The sequence below is a fragment of the Natator depressus genome, chromosome 13 (genome assembly GCF_965152275.1).
Source record: "Natator depressus isolate rNatDep1 chromosome 13, rNatDep2.hap1, whole genome shotgun sequence".
NCBI classification, from domain to species: domain Eukaryota; kingdom Metazoa; phylum Chordata; order Testudines; family Cheloniidae; genus Natator; species Natator depressus.
The window spans coordinates 41,493,823-41,507,394 of NC_134246.1; the positions used below are offsets into that span (position 1 = coordinate 41,493,823).

Here is a 13,572-nt window from a genome sequence, read left to right on the forward strand (position 1 = left end):
GTGCCTTTGCTTTTGTCGATTTTTTCATGATGACATCGACAAAACTTGGTAGTGTAGAGAAGCCCTCGCAGGGGTGGAAGTTTATTGTCTCCAAAATTGAGTGTTTTTTTCCGACAAAGTCCCGTTGCAGGGCAGTGTGTACGCTCTCGCTATTTTGCTGCCAAAAGGCAGTTTTGTTGACAAAACTTGGCAGTGTAGACAAGCCCGCAGACTCGGGGAGGTTTTTGTTCAGCTCGCCCTGCATTTCCTCTCGCTGTGCCTCTCACGGCGCAGTAATACACCCCCGAGTCCTCCACCGCCACCTTGGTGATGCGCAGCGCGGCGGACCGGCCGGAGGGGTCAATGGACAGTTCAAACCGCTCCGACGTCTCCGCGGAGTTGTAGCCAGAGATCACAGCTCGAGGGGTAGCTCCGGGGCGCTGATAGTACCAAAAAATTCTCTCGTAGCCAGCGACACTGTGGTTACAGGGGAGGTCAGCCCTGCCCCCCGCCAGGAAAAGCAGCGCAGCAGGCTGAGAAACCTTCCCGTCCACCGCTCCGCCTGGGAATAAAAGAAAACCACAGCATGAAAAATCCCCCAGACACAGACAGGGAAACTGGCAGCAGCAGAAGCAGCAGCGTGAAGTGTCGCCGAGAAGGACACCTGGACACAGGTGAAAATTGATAAATTAAGGGGGGAATAATGCCCAGAAATGCCACGTGGGAATCTGACTCACTGGAAACAAGGAGCAGCGCAGTCATGGAGACCAGGGTTTTAAGCATCCTCTCAATGAAGATTCGGTGTCTCTGCGCTTCTGCAAGAGGAGCAGCTCCGTTTTCTCTCCACTCAGGCACCCCCAGCCCCCAGCAATGTTAAAAGAAATTAATTAAGCTCTTCTCGCAGAGGGAAGCCGGCCTCTGTCTTCTGAGGGCTGAAGGAATCCGGGAACGCTGCTTCCGCTCCGAATTAAATTGTGACTTTTTGTGTCAAGCACCAAACCTCTCTGTGCTTGGTTGGTAGCTGCCTTTGCGCTGAGCTGCTAAAAAGTCTCGCAGGGTCCGGGACTGGAGGGGTTGGGGTGAGGCTTAACGGAGGAAGTGGAGAGAAAAAAACTGGATTTATAGACCAACCAGAAAGTGGTCTCAGTTCTGGAGAGCCCCCTCCCGGGTTCTTGTCTGAACGGCACAGGGATACGGGGGAGCAGAAAACTTTGTTCTGGCTTTCATGGGCGCGGGGGGGGAGGGGGGGTTAGTTTTGTTTGTTTCTTGTTGCTAATGAAACGTGGATGACCTTATAGCTTTGAAGCCAGAGATATTTTGCATTCGGCTCCCTTAAGGGAAGGTGGTTTCCCTCTGATTATGTTTAGAAATGAACTTTCCTTGAGAAAGTATCCCGTGGGAAAAAAAGAAAAGAAAATGAATTCGTGTCTCGGATTTCTTGTAATCTAGTCACCACAATGAACACATGTGGAGTGACTCCGGATTTACGCTGATCTTCACACAGCTGTCCCAGGATCTGAAGGCCTGGGTTCCAGTCCCCTGGTCCTCACGATATGGCCCCGTTGATTTCACTAGAGCTGTTTTCATTTATAACAGGTCAGGATCTGTCCCTATGGCTGCCATGGAATTACGCTGCTTTAAACCACCTGGGGAACTGCCCCTGCATTTCCTCCCCTAAGCTGCCTGTCAGAGACTGAGGGTTTTTGCCCTGAGCCCAGCTCTGCCTGTGTCACTGTGCATCCACCGCGCAGAGGTAGCTGCCTGAGTCCCCCAGCTGGGAGTCGGTGATGTGCAGAGAGCTGCGTTTCCCACTTTCCAGGCGCTCGCCTATGAACCGCCCCACAGTGACATTGTTATTAGAGCTTGTGGTCAACAGGTGAGTCGGCCCTTGCCCAGGCAACTGCTGGTACCAGTAGAAGATTTGGTAAGCGCTGGTGAAAGAGCAGGACAGTGTGGAGACCTCCCCTTCCCCTGCAATCAGCCACTCGGGGCTCTGAACCACTTGGGCTTCGCAGAGGGAGACTGCAGGGAAACAAAATAATAGCAGGTAAAATAAAGAATATGAGAGTGTTACATTGTCTGTTTATCTATGGATCTAACTATCTAGCCTTCCCTCTGCAGCCTCCATCCATCATTCTATTGTTCCATGCCCAATATCTATTTCTACATGTCTATATATCAATACAGATAGATATAGATCTTTCCATCTACATCTCTATATTTCTCTCTGTTCTCGTCCCGAATCTTAAAAAGCAGGACAAGAAATGCTAACAAATAACTCCAACGCAATATTACTATTCAAATAGATCAGATGCTGAATTATGGCCCATTGGCAGACCCCTCTCTCCTGACTTGTGCAGTAGCTCTTTAGATAGATCGATAGATAGATGGATAGATAGATAGATAGAGGCGGTATATGGGGATGGATGGATAGATAGATCGATAGATAGATCCCTACTGACAGAGCCATGAAGAAAGGCTAACAGATCTTGTCCCTCACTGACTTCCAAGATTCTGCATCTTTGTGCCCTTTAGAACGAGAAAATATTTGTTTCACTCACACAGAAAAACAAAGGTGAGGAGAAGGCTCCACAGAGCAGCTCCACTCTCTGAGGCCATGGTGAGCTCCGTTTCTTCTCTCCCTTGCAGATGCAGATACCGAAGCAGAATCAATCCAAGGAGGGTCTGAAGGAGACCAGTGGAAACGAGAATTTTCTGTCCTTTCAGGTTTCAGTCTTCTCAGGGGGAAGGATTCTCCGCCTATAGAGGCTGCTGTTTCATTGTGTGCCCCGGGGAGGAACAGCAGCTCTGTGAACTGGGCTGGGCTGGGTACATTGAGGACAGCCCGGACCTCAGGCTGTGGGAATTAACCAGGGTCTGCAGGGGAGGAGGGTGAGCCCTCTAGCGCCATCTGCTGTCCGGTTAGAGAAAAGCGGGGGAGAAATTCTTTGATACAGGGGAATTCCAGCTTTTATCATGGGAATGATACGGAACCAGGCACAGCTGCACCATCCATTTTCTCCTGTGGATCTTGGCCGATTTACATCAGCTGGGGGCATGGCTCCATTGACGCCAATAGACCACTGCCAAGTTAGGAAAGCTGAGATCTAACCCCTTGAAAACACAGACAATTGGTAAGTAAGAGCCCCGGGAAGCAGGTCTATGGGGAGAAACAGAGCAGGAGAGTTTGCAGTTTTTTAGAGAGATATTAATAGGGGTACAAAAGCAAACTATCCCAACCAATAGGAAAGTTAGGAATTGTGGTAAGAGGCCACCTTGGCTTAATCAGGAGGTCTTCAATGACCTGAAAGTCAAAAAAAAAAAAAAAAAAGTCAGGCAAAAAGCAGAAACTAGATTAAATTACAAAGGACAAATACTTTTAAAAACGCACAAGCATGTAGGGACTAAATTAGAAAGGCCAAGGCACAAAATGAGATTAAACTAGTTAGGATCATAAAGGATATCAAGGCAGTATTTGACAAATAAATAAGAACAGAGAGGAAGACCAAGGACAGGATAGACTCATTACTCACTAAGGATGGAAAGAGTATAACAGAAAATGCTGCAATGGCTGAATTGTTCAATGCCCTTTTTGTTTCAGTTTCCACCCCCCTCCCCCCCCCAAAAAAAAGTTAAGTAATCAGGCAGCTAACATAGTGAACATCAGTGTAAATGGGGCAGGATCTGAGCTAAAACAGGAAAAGAACAAATTAAGAATTACTTAGACAAGTTAAGTGTCTTCAAGATAGCAGGGCCTAATGAAATACAGCCTAGAATACTTAAGGAACTGGCTGAATCCATTAGCAATTTATCTTTGATAACTTAGGGAGGACAGGACAGATACCAGAGAACTGGAGAAGGGCAAATATAGTACCTAGTTATAAAAAGGGCAATATGGAAAACGAGGGGAATTATAAACCAGTAGGCTTAATTTCAGTATCTGGAAAGATAATGGAGCAAATAATCAGTCAATCTATTTGTAACCTCTGAGATGAAAATAAGGTAATAAATAACAGTCAACATGGATTTTCCAAGAAAAAAATCATGTCAAACCAAGGTAGTAACCTTCTTTGACAGAATAACAAGTTTTGTGGGTGGGGGGAAGCTGTAGATGGGATATTTCTCAACATTAGTAAGACTTTTGATACAATCTCACATAACTTTGTCATAAACAAACTAAAGAAATATCACCTAGACCAGGGCTTCTCAAACTCGGTCCATGGCTTGTTCAGGGTAAGCCCCTGGCACGCTGCAAGATGCTTTGTTTACCTGAGCATCTGCAGGTACGGCAGCTCGCAGCTCCCAGTGGCTGCGGTGCAGCGTTCCTGGCCAATGGGAGCTGCGGGAAGCGGCGCGGTCCAGGCCACCACTTCCTGCACCTCCCATTGGCTGGAAACAGTGAACCGTGGTCACTGGGAGCTGCAAGCTGCCGTACCTGCAGATGCTCAGGTAAACAAAGCATCTTGCAGCGTGTCAGGGGCTTACCCTTAACAAGCCATGGACCAGGTTTGAGAAGCCCTGGTCTCGATAATTCTTACTCCTTCTTCAGTGCATGGGATTGGACTCTACGACTGATCAGTGTCCCTTCCAGTTCTACATTTCTATGATTCTGTGATCGACTTCCATGGACTACTGTTGCTTTGCAACATCTGGGAATATGTCCCTGCATCTCCTCCCCTAAGCTGTCTCTCAAATACTGAGGGTTTTTGCCCTGAGCCCAGCTCTGCCTGTGTCACTGTGCATCCACCGCGCAGAGGTAGCTGCTTGAGTCCCCCAGCTGGGAGTGGGTGATGTGCAGAGAGCTGCGTTTCCCATTTTCCAGGCGCTCGCCTATGAACCGCCCCACAGTGACATTGTCATTAGAGCTCGCAGTCAACAGGTGTCGGCCCTTGCCCAGGCAGCTGCTGGTACCAGTAGAAGCTTCGGTAAGTGCTGGTGAAAGAGCAGGACATGGTGGAAACCTCCCCTTCCCCAGTAACCAGCCACTCGGGGCTCTGAACCACTTGGGCTTCACAGCAGGAGACTGGAGGGAAACAAATGGGTGCAGTAGCTCTGAGAGAGAGAGAGAGAGAGAGAGAGAGAGAGATCTTCATTTCTCTATCTATCTAAGAGATTTTAACTCTCACTGACATCTAAGAATCTGCATCCTTTTGCCCTCTAGAACAAGGAAATATTTGTTTCACTCGCAGAGAAAAACAAAGGTGAGGAGAAGGCCCCACAGAGTAGCTCCACTCTCTGAGGCCATGGTGAGCTCTGTTCTTCTCTCCCTTGCAGATGCAGATACTGAAGCAGAGTCAATCCGAGAAAGGTCTGCAGGAGACCAGTGGAAATGAGAATTTTCTGTCCCTTCAGGTTACAGCCTCTCAAGGGGAAGGATGGCAATGATACAGAGCCATACACCTCTTCAACATGCATTTACTCCAATGGACCTACCCCGATTTAAAGCAGCTGGGGATATGGCTACATTGACTCCAATGGACCACTGCCAATTCAAAAGAGCTGAGGATCTGTCCCCTTGAAAGCTCAGAGAATTGGTAGGTAAGATCCCCTGGGAAGCAAATCTATGGGGGGGAAAGAGTTCAGGAGAGTTGGCGGTTTTTAGAGAGATATTATGAAGGGCACAAGAGCAAACTATCCCAAGGTATGGGAAGGTTAGGAAGTATGGTATGAGGCCACCTTGGCTCAACCAGGAGGTTTTCAATGACCTGAAGCTCAAAAAAACAAAAAGAAAAAAAAAAGAAAGAAAGAAACAGGCAAACAGTAGAAACGAGAGCAAATATTAAAAAACAGCAGCACAAGCATCTCGGGAACAAATTAGAAAAGCCAAGGCACAAAATGACATTAAACTAGCTAGGGTCATAAAGGATAACAAAGTATTTTACAAATATACAAGAAGAATGAGGAAGACCAAGAACAGGGTTGGCCCACTACTCAATAAGGATGGAAAGACAATAACAGAAAATGCAGCAATGGCTGAATTGTTAAATGCCTATTTTGTTTCCGTTTTCACCAAAAAAGTTAAGTGATTGGGCAGCTAACATAGTGGACGTCAGAGTGTAAATGGGGGTAGGAACTGAGGCTAAAACAGGAAAAGAAAAAATTAAGAATTACTTAGACAAGTTAGATGTCTTCAAGTCGGCAGGACCTGATGAAATACATCCTAGTAACTGGATGAAGAGTTCTCTGAGCATCAGTGATTATCTTTGAGAACTTATGGAGGACGGGAGAGACAACAGAGGACTGGAGAAGGACAAATGTAGTGCCTGTCTTTAAAAAGGGAATATGGACAACCCTGGGAATTATAAACCAGTCAGCTTAATTTCAGGGTCTGCAAAGATAATGTAGCAAAACATGATCAAACAATCTATTTGTAATCTCCTAGAAGAAAATAAGATAATAAATAACAGCCAGCATGGATTTGTCAAGAACAAATCATGTCAAACCAAGGTAGTTCCCTCTTTAACAAGTCTCATGGATAGGGGAGAAGTGGTAGATGGGATATGTCTCAACTTTAGTAAGACTTTTGCTACTATCTCACCTGACTTTCTCAAAAACAAATTAGAGAAATATCACCCAGACAAATCTTATATAAGATGGGTGCACAACTGCCTGGAAAAGTGTACACAGAGAATAGTTATCAATGGTTCACAGTTGAGTTACAAGGGCATATCGAATGGGGTCCCATGGGGAATCTGTCCCAGGTCTTGTTCTATGAAATATCTTCATGAATGGTTTATGGACAATGGCACAGAGAGTACACTTGTAAAGTTTGCAAAGGATACTAAGCTGGGAGGGGTTGCAAGTACTTTGGAGGACAGAATTAGAATTCAGAATTATCTTGACAAACTGGAGAAGTGGTCTGAGTTAAATAGGATGAAATTCAATAAGGACAAATACAAAGTACTCCACTTAGGAATCAATTGCACAAACAGAAAATGTGAGATGAGTGCCTAGCAAGGAGTATTGCAGAATAGGACCTGGGAGTTACAGTGGATCACAAACTAAATATTAGTCAGCTACATAATATGGTTGCCAAAAAAATGAACATAATTCTGGAATGTGTTAGCTGGAGCGCTTTAAGCAAGAGAATGCATCCGACGAAGTGGGCATTCACCCATGAAAGTTTATACTCCAATAAGTCTGTTAGTCTATAAGGTGCCAGAGGACTCTTTTCCGCTTAAGCAAGAGAAGTAATTCTTCCACTCCACTCAGCACTGATAAGGCCTCCAATGGAGTATTGTGACCAGTTCTGAGCACCACACTTCAGGAAAAGTGTGGACAAAGCCTAGGGGGCAGCCACAAAAATTATGAAAGGTCTAGAAAACATGATCTGTGAGGGAAAAGAGAAAAAACTGTGTATGTTTCATCTGGAGAAGAGAAGGAGGGGAGACATGATAACAGTCTTCAAATAGGTAAAAGGTTATTTTAAAGAACAAGATGATAAATTGTTCTTCTTAACCACTGAGGACAGGACAAGAAGTAATGAGCTTAAATTGCAGCAAGGAAGATTTAGGTTAGACGTTAGGAAAAGCTTCCTGTCAGGGTGGATAAGCACTGGAACAAATTGCCTAGGGAGGTTGTGGGATCTCCATCATTGGAGGTTTTTAAGACAAACACCTGTCAGGGGTGGTCTAAATAATATTCACTCCTGCTTCACTGCAGGGGACTGGACTCTACGACTGATCAGTGTCCCTTCCAGTTCTACATTTCTATGATTCTGTGATCGACTTCCATGGACTACTGTTGCTTTGCAACATCTGGGAATATGTCCCTGCATCTCCTCCCCTAAGCTGTCTCTCAAAGACTGAGGGTTTTTGCCCTGAGCCCAGCTCTGCCTGTGTCACTGTGCATCCACCGTGCAGAGGTGGCTGCTTGAGTCCCCCAGCTGGGAGTGGGTGATGTGCAGAGAGCTGCGTTTCCCACTTTCCAGGCGCTCGCCTATGAACCGCCCCACAGTGACATTGTCATTAGAGCTCGCAGTCAACAGGTGGGTCGGCCCTTGCCCAGGCAGCTGCTGGTACCAGTAGAAGCTTCGGTAAGTGCTGGTGAAAGAGCAGGACATGGTGGAAACCTCCCCTTCCCCAGTAACCAGCCACTCGGGGCTCTGAACCACTTGGGCTTCACAGCAGGAGACTGGAGGGAAAAGAAATAATAGCAGGTAAAGTAAAGAATCTGAGAGTGTTACATTGACTCTTTATCTATGGATCTATCTATCCAGCCTTCCCTCTGCAGACTCCATCCATCACTCTATTGTTCTATCCCCAGTATCTATATCTACTTGTCTATACAGTTAGGTATAGATCTTGCCATCAGCATCTATTTATTCTTCTCTGTACACTCCCTGAATCTTAAAAAAGCAGGACAAGGAATGATAACAAAGAACTCCAAAGCAATATTACTGTTCAAATAGATCAGAGGCTGCGATATGTCCCATTGGCAGGCCCCTCTTCCCTGATGGGTGCAGTAGCTCATAGTTAGATAGTGTAATGGAGAGCTATCTATCTAACTATTTACCTATCCATCTATAAGATCTTGCCCCTCACTGACTTTTAAGAGTTTGCATCTTTTTACCCTTTAGAACGAGAAGATATTTGTTTCACTCACAGAGAAAAGCAAAGGTGGGGAGAAGGCTCCACAGAGCAGTTCCACTCCCTGAGGCCATGGTGAGCTCCGTTTCTTCTCTCCCTTGCAGAGGAATATACCGAGGCAGAGTCAATCCGTGGAAGGTCTGCAGGAGACCAGTGGAAATGAGAATTCTCCCTCCCCTCAGGTTTCAGCCTTCTCAGGGGGAAGGATTCTCCGCCTACAGAGGCTGCTGTTTCATTGTGTGCCCCGGGGGGGAACAGCAGCTCTGTGAACTGGGCTGGGCTGGGTACATTGAGGACAGCCCGGACCTCAGGCTGTGGGAATTAACCAGGGTCTGCAGGGGAGGAGGGTGAGCCCTCTAGCGCCATCTGCTGCCCTGGGACAGAGAGGGGATGGGAAGAAGTTCTTTGCTTCAGAGGAATCCCAGCTGAAGGATCACGAGAATGATACAGAAGCAAACACAGTTTCATTCCCCATTTTCTACACTGATTTACACCTGCTGGGGGTATGGCTACATTGGCTCCAATGGACCACTGCCAATTTACAAGAGCTGAGGATCTGTCCCTTAAAAACTCAGAGAATTGGTAAGTAAGATCCCCTGATAAGCAAGTCTATAGGGAAAAAGAGAGCAGGAGAGTTGGCAGTTTTTCTAGAGGGATATTATTATGGCCACAAGAGCAAACCATCCCAATGTATAGGAAAGTTAGGAAGTATGGCCAGGAATCATGGCCAATGGGAGCTGCGGGGGTGGAGGCTGCATGCCAGGGCAGCAGCATGGGCCACGCAGAGCCACTTGTTCCCCTCCACACACACAACAAAGGGGAGCTGCCCCAGGTAAGTGACCCTCAACCCAACCCCCTAACCCAACCCTGAGCCCTCTCCCACACCCTAATTCCCTCTCAGACCCCACACCCCAACCCTGAGCCCCTACCCTGAGCCCAAGCCCTGAGCCTGCTCCAGCACCCTAAATCCCTTCTAGATGGTAGACCCCCACAGCAAAACCCCGAGCCCCCTCCCAAACCCTAACTTTTGCCTAGGACCCAGACCCCAACCCTGAGCCCCCTCTCGCACCCTAACTCCCTCCCAGACCCCGCACTCCCACCCCATCCTCCTACCCTGAGCCCCCTCCCACACTCCAAACCCCTTGGTCCCAGCCTGGAGCCACCTCCTGCACCCCTAAGGCCTCATCCCCAGCCCCACCGTAGAGCCTGCACCCCCAGTTGGATCCCTCACCCCTCCCACACCCACCCTCCTGTCTCAGTCTTCTCCCACATACTGAACCCCGCATTTTTGGCCCTACCCTGGAGCCGAGGGGCCCCACAAAATCTAAGAGCCCCAGGACCCCAGAAGAGTTAATCCAGCCCTCGAAGGAGTACTGCAGAAAAGGATCTAGGGGTTGTAGTGGATCGCAAACTAAATATTAGTCAGCATTGTAATATTGTTGCAAAAAAAGTGAACATCATTCTGTGACTCAAGTATTGCGACCAGTTTAGGGCACCAGACTTCAGGAAAAATGTGAATAAAGCCCAGGGGGCAGAAACAAAAATTATTAAAGGTCTAGAACACATGATCTATGAGGGAAAAGAGGAAAAAACTACATGTTTCATCTGGAGAAGAGAAGGAAGGGAGACATGATAACAGCCTTCAAGTAGGTAAAAGGTTGTTTTAAAGAAGAAGGTGATAAATTGTTCTCCTTAACCGCTGAGGACAGGACAAGAAGTAATGAGCTTAAATTGCAGAAAGGGAGATTTAGTTTAGACGTTAGGAAAAGCCCCCTGTCAGGGTGGTTAAGCACTGGAATAAATTGCCTATGCAAGTTGTGGAATCTCCATCACTGGGGATTTTTAAGACCAGGTTAGACAAACACCTGTCAGGGACGGTCTAGATAATACTTACTCCTGCTTCAGTGCAGAAGCCTGACCTATATAACCTATCAGTGTCCCTTCCAGTTCTAATTTCTATGATTCTGTGATTGGCTTCCATGGAGTAATGTTGCTTTACACCGTCTGAGGATCTGTCCCTGCATTTCCTGCCCTAAGCTGTCTCTCAGAAGATGAGAGTTTTTGCCATGAGCCCAGCTCCGCCTGTGTCACTGTGCTCTCACTGCACAGAGGTAGCTGCCTGAGTCCCCCAGCTGGGAGTCGGTGATGTGTAGAGAGCTGCGTTTCCCATCTTCCAGGGGCTGCCCCACGAACCGCTGCTCGGTAGCGTTCCCCTGAGGGCTCACGGCCAGCAGGTAGGTCAGGCCTCGCCCAGGGAGCTGCTGGTACCAGTGGAAGGTTTGGTACTTGGTGGTGAACGCGCAGGACAGGGTGACAACCTCCCCTTCCCAAGTAACCAGCGACTGGGGGCTCTGATCCACTTGGGCTTCACAGCAGGAGACTGAAGGGAAACAAAATACCAGTTAAAATATAGGTGAGAGTGTTTTACTTTGTCTGTCTACCTATCTGACCATTCTTCCCTATGTGCTATCTCCCTATCCTTCCCTCTGAAGCACCTTTCCGTCCATCCATTGACCCATGCACCCTATCTCTCTCCACCTAGAATCTTCCCCAGTCTGAAAAGAGGCAAGAAATGCTAACAAAGAACCCCGGGACAAGATGACTCTGTAAATAGATCAGACACGGAGTGTGTCCCATTGGCAGCCCCCTCTTTCCCATATATAGGTGGTGTAACTCTGAATCAAACAGAGCAGGGAACTGAATCAAATACGTCTCCAGTCATTTCTGCCTCAATGTCCGACAAGCGAAGCAGCTGGCTTGGAGGAGCCCAGAGTGTTCTGAGCAGAAACTTACAGTGCAAAGGAAGAAAGACCCAGAGGATTTGCAGCCTCATGATTCCCAGAGGGGTGAGGTGAATTTCTGGCACCGGTAGCAGCCGGGCACTGAGGTGCAATGGTGCCTGGCTCATCTCGGCCTGATGTTTTGTTAGGCTCAGACACATCATGTGACACCCCCAGCCTAGGATCCTATAACTGCCGCCGCTTGCTCCTGCACAAGCTCAGCTGCCCTCTCACGGCTGTACACCCCCAGCGTAGACAAAGGCACCCAGCAAGAGGGGCTTCCTTGGGAATATCTCAACAGCACCCGCTGCGATGAGGCAGGAGGGTCCAGTGGCTAGAACGTTAGCCAAGGCCTGGGTTCGAGTCCTTCCTCCACCACAGACATTCTGGGTGGCTTTCAGCAAATCACTCAGGGCCACGTTTTTAAAGGGTGGCCCAGTGGGGTTTTCAAACACACCCAGGACCCCTAACACCCATTGATTTCAAAGGGTGTTTGGCACCGAGGCACTTGTGAAAAATCCCACCAGGTACTTAAAGCCCTTTAAAAATCTGCCCTTTTGTTCCTCAGATCCTCAGCCATAAAATGGGTGTAACTTTCCCACCTCACACGGGTATTGTGTGGGCCAATAAAGTGATGATTGTGAGGTGGGTAGACACTGTGATAATATGGCCAGAGAAATACCCAATGCAGGCAGTTTTAGGCTGGAATGGTCAAAGATTTCTGAGGGAGTTTGTAGCCCAATTTCCCTTGAATTCCACAGGGAGCTGAGCGCCTAATTCCCTTGGGCTCCTTTGAAAATATTTTAAAAGCGTTTTTGTCCCATCCCACCCCCCGACCCAACCCCTGCAGTATCTCAGCAGCAGACAGACATGACTGGATTTAGCCTGGGATTTTCAAAGGAACCAAAGGGATTTAGGAACCCATGTCCTGTTGAATTTCAGTGACATTTGGCCACCTAGCCTCACAATGGCACATTTCTTGAGTTTTTATGAAGTTAAGGAGTCTAGCAATAGTTATTCTCAGTCAGAGGAAATAAGGGGACAGATTTTCAAATATTTCTGATATCAAGAAGGCCAGAAATGACCAGGTTGCAGCAGATAAACGAATGTGTGTGTGTGTGTGTGTGTGTGTGTGTGTGTGTGTGTGTGTGTGAGAGAGAGAGAGAGAGAGAGAGAGAGAGTTGTGTGCAAGACTTTGAGAGAGTACATTTATGTTTGATCTGCATGCATGAGTGAGTTTGGGATGTGTGTGAGTGTGTGTGTCACTTTATGAATTTGAAGGTTGTGTATGAGTGATTGTGTGGCTGTTTGTTGTATGTAAGAGCAAATTTGGTATATGTGTTATTCTGGGAGTGCGTGACTTGTTTGTGCGTGTGAATTGTGAGTTCACTTATGTAGAAATTGTGTGTGTGTGTATGAGAGACAGAGAAGAAAGAGAGTAACTTTGTGAGTGTGTGTGACAGAGATTTTGTGTTTGTGTCTGTGACCGTGAAACACATAAGTAGTTATGTGTCTAAATGACATTTCAATGTCCAGGCTGAAATAAGGATGTGCCTTTATATTTGGTAGTAAAACAGTGGGGAAAACTCCTGCACAAATTTTCATTAATTCCTGCAGCTGTCAAAGTGCAACGCAATGGCCTCCAGATGGCAGCACGTGACCACAAGCCTGTTTGTTTGCTTTCAGAACAGGGTTTGCCACATTTTTATTACATTTTCTTTTCAGATCAACCCAGCAGGGCCTGAGGGATTTCTGTTACTTCGCTCTCGGTTTTAGGTGATGGGGAACCGTCCACTTTCAATGCAGTTTGTAGTTCCTGTGATTTGAACATGCAGGCTGAGAGTTTGAAACTAGCCTAAGAGAAAAAGATGCCCGATTCCCATTAAAATTCATGCAGCTTGAGTACCCACATTTCCAAAGCAGCCTAAGGGAACTAGATGCCCAAATACTTTTGAATTTCAATGGAAGTTGATCCTCTAAATCCCCTAGGCCTTTTTGAGAATGCCAGCCTCAGTATAAATCTGGGAGTTCTCTTTCCAGGAATAACTGAGCTCCTCTGAGCATACCATGATGTTTGCCCCTGTGCAGAGCCCTAAGTGCCAGTTAAGTCCAGAAGTGAGGGTTAAGTGTCCCTTGGGTTAAATGTCAACCCAGGATGGAATTTCAACTAGGCTTTTCAAAGGAGCCTAGGGGAATTAAATGCCCAGCAACCATTAGTTCTGAAT

At 47.2% G+C, this 13,572-nt stretch overlaps 1 long non-coding RNA gene and 1 gene segment (V, D, J or C); one reads left to right on the plus strand and one right to left on the minus strand.

Moving 5' to 3' along the window:
• The first annotated feature begins 2,033 nt into the window (after positions 1-2,033).
• On the plus strand, positions 2,034-5,740 carry LOC141997036 (uncharacterized). Its single transcript, XR_012641671.1, has 2 exons — positions 2,034-3,113; positions 5,254-5,740. It is a non-coding gene; the product is annotated as an uncharacterized LOC141997036 (long non-coding RNA).
• Positions 5,741-10,654: 4,914 nt separating this feature from the next.
• Positions 10,655-11,475, minus strand: LOC141997200 (T cell receptor alpha variable 41-like). The segment is given in 2 exon segments: positions 10,655-10,947; positions 11,361-11,475. Coding segments are annotated over 2 exon segments (408 nt in total).
• Between the last annotated feature and the right edge of the window lie 2,097 nt (positions 11,476-13,572).